The sequence below is a fragment of the Pistacia vera genome, unplaced genomic scaffold (assembly GCF_008641045.1).
Source record: "Pistacia vera cultivar Batoury unplaced genomic scaffold, PisVer_v2 Contig334, whole genome shotgun sequence".
Lineage (NCBI taxonomy): Eukaryota > Viridiplantae > Streptophyta > Magnoliopsida > Sapindales > Anacardiaceae > Pistacia > Pistacia vera.
This window is the reverse complement of record NW_022196151.1, coordinates 276649-284020: the sequence shown is the minus strand read 5'-3', so window position 1 is coordinate 284020 and position 7372 is coordinate 276649. Positions and strand designations below refer to the sequence as shown.

At 40.3% G+C, this 7372-nt stretch overlaps 1 protein-coding gene and 1 pseudogene across 1 annotated transcript; both read left to right on the top strand.

Moving 5' to 3' along the window:
* LOC116137817 (G-type lectin S-receptor-like serine/threonine-protein kinase SD2-5) lies at positions 1-2575 on the top strand. The gene has a single exon (XM_031423515.1). The coding sequence runs from the start codon at positions 1-3 to the stop codon at positions 2317-2319; it is 2319 nt and encodes a 772-aa protein (XP_031279375.1). The 3' UTR covers positions 2320-2575.
* A 2001-nt stretch (positions 2576-4576) lies between these two features.
* Positions 4577-6152, top strand: LOC116137816 (annotated as a pseudogene).
* Positions 6153-7372: the final 1220 nt, after the last annotated feature.

Sequence of the window (7372 nt, the reverse complement as noted above, 5' to 3'; positions counted from 1 at the left end):
ATGGTTGATACAAGTCTCTCTGGAAAATGGTCGTTTGCTTGCGGCTTCAGATCCTCCTCTGACCCTGACTGTAACACTTATCTTTTCGGTATTTTTGCCTTGAATGAGGAGAGCACTCCTCCAAAATTAGTCTGGTCTTCCAACCGAAACAAGCCGGTTAGAAACAAAGCAACTTTGCTGCTAAGCCGAGATGGAGATTTGATGTTACAGGATTTTGATGGTACTTTGGTTTGGTCTACTAATACAAAGGGCAGATCAGTCGCTGGGTTAAAGTTGACAGAATCAGGGAATCTTGTGCTCTTTGACACAAACAACTCCATTGTTTGGCAATCTTTTGATCATCCAACTGACACTTTACTTATTGGACAGAAGTTATATTCTAATTCCAGCCAAAAGCTAACAGCAAGTACTTCACAAACTAACTACTCCGAAGGAGGTTTGTATTCGCTTTTTTTTACGATTATCGGTCTCTCTGCTTTTATGGAATCAGTTTACCCTTATACGGCAATTGAAAGCGAGGCACTCTATGACATGCAACCCTATGTCATTCTTTTGAATGGGAGCTTAGTTCTGTTCAGTTATCTCTCTGGAGAGCCGGTTCGTATTATTTCACTTCCCAACACAACTCCATTGCAACATGTCACGTTGGATTATGACGGGCATTTTAGAGCTTATGATTTAGTAGAGGACAATTGGCGAAGTGTTGCTGATATTTTTATAATGGATAGTTGTGATTATCCTTTGGTTTGCGGAAGATATGGACTTTGCTCGAAATCGGGTGAGGACGATCCCGCATGCACTTGTCCCCAACCAGATGATACAAAATTAAGCTATTTTAGGCCGATTGATGACAGACATCCCAATCGTGGCTGTTCTGAAGTTAATTCCTTGTCCTGTGACAAATTTAAATATCAAAAAATGGTGGAGCTGAAGAATGTCAGTCATTTGAAAGGGCTGGTTCACACTGAAAATACAGATGTCGAGAGTTGCAAACTAGATTGTTTAAAAAACTGTTCTTGCAAAGCTGCGATGCTTGATTCAGTCGGGACTTGTTATTTGGAATCACAAATTTTTTCACTCAAAAATGTTGAGCCAGGTAAGGAAGCAGACACCTTCCGCTTCTTTTTAAAAGTTCAGAATGACTCAAATGTATTGATGGATATCGAAGGGAAAAAAGGGAAGCGAGTAACCATATTAGGATGGAGCCTAGGCGTATTCTCTGGTCTTCTTCTTATCATTGGCATCATCTACATTGCTTTTTCAGCGAAGAAAAAAGATGGTGATGACTTAGAGGAAGAATACTTAAAGGAGGTACCAGGGATGCCCAAGCGATACTCCTATGAAGACTTGATAACAACGACTGATAATTTCAGCAAGAAACTCGGTCAAGGAGGATTTGGATCTGTATTCGAAGGGACTCTTAACGATGGCACCATAGTTGCAGTGAAGTGTCTTGAGGGCCTGAGCCAAATCAAAGAGTCATTTTTATCCGAGGTTAAAACCATTGGTAGTATCCACCATGTCAACTTGGTAAGATTAATTGGATATTCCACCAACAGGTCTCATAGGCTTCTGGTTTATGAAGCTATGTGTAATGGTTCATTAGACAAATGGATCTTCCATATAAACCAACGCTCTGCTCTTGACTGGCGAACCAGAAGAATGATCATTCTAGACATAGCCAAGGGATTGGCGTATCTTCATGAAGGGTGTAGGCAAAAAATATTTCACTTAGATATCAAACCTCAAAACATTCTTCTGGATGAAAATTTTCATGCAAAAGTTTCCGATTTTGGTCTCTCAAAGCTAATTGACAGGGACCAAAGTCACGTTGTAACAAGAATGAAAGGAACACCAGGTTATTTGGCTCCTGAATGGCTCAGCTCAGTTATCACTGAGAAAGTAGATGTTTATAGCTTTGGGGTTGTGGTCTTAGAAATCTTATGTGGTAGAAAGAACTTGGATCGATCTCAACCAGAGGAGGATATGCATTTATTAAGTGTACTTAAGAGAAAGGCAGAAGAGGATCAGCTTTTGGATATGATTGATAAGAAAAGTGAGGATATGATTTCAAATGGAGCAGAAGTGTTGGAAATGATGAAGGTTGCTGCATGGTGTTTGCAAAGCGAATTTTCTAAGAGGCCTTCTATGTCAGTGGTGGTAAAGGTGTTGGAAGGTGCGGTAGATGTTGAAGAAAATTTAGAATATGACTTTTCAGTTCCTGCTACGGCTAGAGCAAGTGTGATTCCAGGGCCAAAGAATGGTGCAGCTGATGTTGCTACACCAATGCTGCCATCGACATTGTCAGGGCCAAGGTGAATGCATAAAACCTCCCCAATGTAATTTTCATGGTGTGTTATAATGCAGTTGTAATTCATTGTAGTTGCAATCTGTTCGCTTTTTTTTTTTTTTTTTTTTCTTTACTTGTTGGCACTAGTTTTATTTAAGTGTTTGTCTGTTTATGGTATTATGGTGTTTAAATTAGTAGTAGGTGTAGGACCAAGACTGAATTTGAATGTAATGCAAGGATGAAGGATCTGGTTGATGACATTATATTTATCAACTGTGAGGAATAGACGATTTCACTTGCTTCTTTACTTTTTTTAATTTTTTATTGTACCAACTGAAGCTAGCAGATTAAATAAATACTCAATCCCAATCTAATTATGCTTAGAATAAGACTTTATTTTTTTATTCGGGTCAGCTTGCACATACCTTAAATAATCCCTATGACTCATTAAACACTTTATAAGTCTAATAAGTCATATAAACTACAAATGTGGTAGATGACCTTAGGGTTATTTGAATCAAAGAAGTCAATGAAGGGAGCAAACTTTCTTGACAACAGGGCTAATCCTTTTGGGGTTAAAGATGAACATCTTAAAAGCTTAGAATAGAACTTAAAATCGACATAAGACTGAGTTCTGTGTTAGGAGCCGTCGTACAATTAAAAGGAGTGCTTTCTCTTCGATTTGCTATGGTAATCATATGATCAAATGGCTTTTAATAAACAAATATTAATTAAGATGACGAATATCAATTTTGATTTAGCAATAAAACAGAATCGATCATTTCCAAAATCACAAGGAACAAATACAATATTTGATGTGGGTGCGGCTCCATTTTATAGTGGGGATTAGTGAATAAAGCTAGAGTGTTGACTTGAGTGGAATGCAGCTTCTACACAGACTTAGTATATTATTTCAGGCATTAAGCCCACTTGTGAGATTTTTTAGATGTTGGTTTTTGAACTACTCAAAATTTCCAAACACACTTTAATGAACTAATCAGGCCAGTTTAATCTCAGCTTCGTAGCCTTAATTTGGCATTAGCAATGGGTGTGATTTTAGCATATTATGGATATCTGCTATGTTTCTTTTCCCCTTTTTTTTTTTTCATTCCATCCAAGGTCAGTATGTTCAAATGGTTAAGAACACTAACATTTCGTAGACAATTGATGAGAGTGATCCTTCTAGTATATTAGTTTTTGGCTCCATTTTTGATACAAAAGTCTCTGGAAAATGGTCGTTTGCTTGCGGCTTTCAGTGCTCCTCTTACCCTGACTGTAACATTGGTCCTATTGGTGTCTTAAGCTGGAGAATGCTAAGGAAAAGAAAGTAAGAAAATGAGTTGAGAGAAAGGTTGTAATTCATTGCATTAACATTACAAATTTATACAACAAAACAGCCCACTGTTATACCAACTTTTCAGCGATATGTACAAATTTGAAATTTAAAACAAAGCTTACAACTAATACAACCTTAATCACAGCTGAGTACACCTAAACTCATCACCAAAACATATCAACTTCAGCGGCTCTTACACGGTAGAATGCAAGGCAAAAACAGGGGACCTCTTGGTGCCAAAAAACTTTCAAACTTCTAACTGAAATTCAGTTGAATTTCCAGCAAAATATCACTGCATCAACAGGTTCGACTTATCTTTTTGGTATTTTTGCCGTGGATGAGAAGGGCATAGTTCCAAAAAACAAGCCGGTTAAAAGCAATGCAACTTGCTGCAACTCGAAATGGAGATTTGATGTTATAGGATTTTGATGGTACTTTGTTCTGGTCTACTAATACAAAGGGCAAATCTGTTGCTGGGTTAAAGTTGACAGAATCAGGGAATCTGTGTATTTTGACGCAAATAACTCCACTGTTTGGAAATCTTTTGATCATCCAACTGATACTTAATTTCGCGGACAGAAGCTATATTCTGATTCTGGCCGAAAGCTCACAGCAAGTACTTCCTCAACAAATTGGTCTGAAGGAAGTTTGTACTCACCTTTTCTTACTAATAAAGGTCTGTCTGCTTTTATGGAATCAAATCCTTCACTAGTTTACTCTAAATATACGGGAATTTGGGGAGAAGGAAATAGAAGAGAGCCACTATAAGCCACTCTTTCTAATGGAAGTTTTGCTGTGCTCCGTAAAGTTTCATACATAGTCCAGTGGAGGGCAAATGTCTCACTTCCCCACGCAACTCCATTCCAACATGTAACGTTGGATATTGACAGGCATTGAGAATTTATGATTTAGCGTTATTCAATTGGCAAAGAGTTGCTGATGTTCTTCCAATGGATAGTTGTGATTATCCCTTGACTTGTGGAAGATATGCAATTTGCTCAAATTGGGGTGAGGATGGTAGCGCCGTATGCAGTTGTCCTCAACCAAAAATACAAAATTAAGCAATTTTAGGCAAACAAATTACAGGTATCCCTGTCTTGGCTGTTCTGAAATTAATCCTTGTCCTTGACAAAATTAAATACCAAAAAATGTTAAGAGCAGAATGTCACCCATTTGAAAGGGTTGGCTCACACTAAAAATAAAGATGTGGAGAGTTTCAAACTAGATTGTCTGAAAAATTGTTCTTGCAAAGCTGTCATGTTTGATTCATCAAGGAATTGTTATTTGGCATCATCAGAAATTTTTTCACTTTAAAATGTTGAGTCAGATTGGGGTGTTGACACCTTCCATTTCTTCTATAAAGTTCAGGATAACTCAAGTGAATTGTCTCCCCCATCAATTGCTGCCTCCCCTCATATCAAAAGGAAAACCAGGTAGCGTGTAAAAATATAGGGATGGATCCTCGGAATATTCTCCGGTCTTCTTCCTATCATTGGCATCATCTACATTGTTTTTTCAGGGGAGAAAAAAGGTAGTGATGACTTGGAGGATGATTACATAGATGAGGTACCAGGAATGCCAAAGAGGTACTGCTGTGAAGAGTTGATAGCAGGAATGGATAATTTCAGCAGGAAACTTGGTCAAGGAGGATTCGGATCCGCATTTGAAGGGATTCTCAGCAATGGCACCATGGTTGCAGTGAAGTGTCTTGAGGGATTAGGCAAATCAGAGAATCATTTTTATTAGAGGTTAAAACAATCGGTAGCATACACCATCTCAACATGGTAAGATTGACTGGATATTCCACCAACAAGTCTCATAGGCTTTTGGTGCATGAATTTATGTGTAATGGGTCATTGGACAAACGGGTCTTCCAAGGTAACCAAGGCTCTGCTCTTGATTGGCAGATCAGAAGAACGATCATTCTTGACATAGCCAAAGGATTGGCCTATCTCCATGAAGATTGTAGGCAAAACATAATCCACTTAGTGTCAAACCTCAAAACATTCTTCTGGATGAAAATTTTCAGGCAAAGTATCTGATTTTGGTTTGTCAAAGCTAATTGACAGGGACCAAAGTCAAATTGTAATAAGAATGAAAAGAACACCTGGTTATTTGGCTCCTGAATGGCTCAACTCTGTTATCACCGAGAAAGTAGATGTCTATAGTTTTGGGGTTGTGGTCTTGGAAATCTTATGTGGAAGAAGAAACTTGGATCGATCTCAACCAGAGGATGATATTCACTTATTAAGTGTATTTAACAGAAAGGCAGAAGAGGATCAACTTGTAGATATGATTGATAAAAATACTGAGGATATGATTTCAAATGAAGCAGAAGTGATGGAAACGATGAAATTGGCTCCATGGTATTTGCAAAGCGATTTTTCCAAGAGGCCTTCCATGTCTGTGGTGGTAAAGGTGTTGGAAGGTTTGGTAGATGTTGAAGAAAATTTAGAATATGAGTTTTCAGTTCCTGCTGTGCCTAGAGCAAGCGTGAATCCAGGGCCAAAGAATTGGTGCCACTGATGTTGGTACCTGTTATGCCTGGGAAATCAAGGGCTGACGTGGGAAGTCACGTGATAAAGTGTGACCTACCCCCGTCAGAACGGTAAGCGCACGTCAAGCCTGCCAGACGTTGTGGAGCTCCCACGTATCCATTTCCCTGCTCCAAATCGCGTGAAATCAGCTTGGGACGTGGGCAATGTGACGTAAAGCCGGATTGTGTCCTGACATTCACACCAACCCATGGATTTAATGATGATTACATGCATTCATCTCGTTATAAAAAGAGGAAGACCCCTTTATTAAGGGGATTCGGCCATTTTACACTTATACTCTCTCTCTCTTGCAAACTTTGTATTTACTTTTTCCAATCATTTGTAAGTCAGTCCGCTGTTGCGACCTGACCCACCATACTAATACAAATCAGTGGACGTAGGACTTGCTACCGTAGCTTCCGAACCACTTTAAAAAGCTCTCATTGCAGTTATTCTACATTCTCTCCATAATCACGTGTGTCCCTTGATCAATCAACGTTACGCACGTGTCGATTAGTTGGTGTTAAAATCACGCATCAACAGTTTGGCGCTAGAAGGAGGGCCTGATTTAGCGTTCATCCTTCATCAGGAGAATCTCTAACCTACTGGTCCTACAGCAGCAAATGGCCCGCCAATCTGAACCTGAGCAAGCCAACCAGCGCGCTGAAGGAGTCCCCTTGACCCAAGGGGATACCTCTTCCAGAATACTTTCAGTTCCGCAAAATGCTGCGGTAGATATCCCAGCAGCTTCGCAACTTGACCCCACCATCAGAAGCTACCTGGAGAGGTTCGACAACGCCCTCCAAACGGTCAACCAAAGGCTGGACCGTTTGGACCAAGGCGTGCCATCTAGAACAGTTGGGGCGGTGCAACCGCCAAAAACGCCTACAGGTCACGCAAAAGCGCGGCAAAAGGAAATAGCTTGTACCGCGAGCACTGCAGCGCGTAGACGCAAGGGTAAGCAAGTGGCAAAAAGCAAGCCTACTGGCTTCAAAGGGTCAGCGAACACAAAACATGCTCCAAGCAAGGTGCCAGCAAAGCTGAGACTCAGTGAAAAAGTGAATCCCGAGCTGTCCCATGCCACGTCGCAGATGAACCCAAGCAAAAGTGCCGAGCGGGATGATTCTTATCACCGCCAGTAGAGCGATCCTGATCGCTATCATGCGGGAGGTCCCCACACCTCGGGGGGCGGTTCATACCACCGCGAGG

What these genes read in the sequence shown, in the direction of transcription:
- LOC116137817 (XM_031423515.1), top strand. Translation starts at nt 1, where the DNA reads ATGGTTGATACAAGTCTCTCTGGAAAATGGTCGTTTGCTTGCGGCTTC.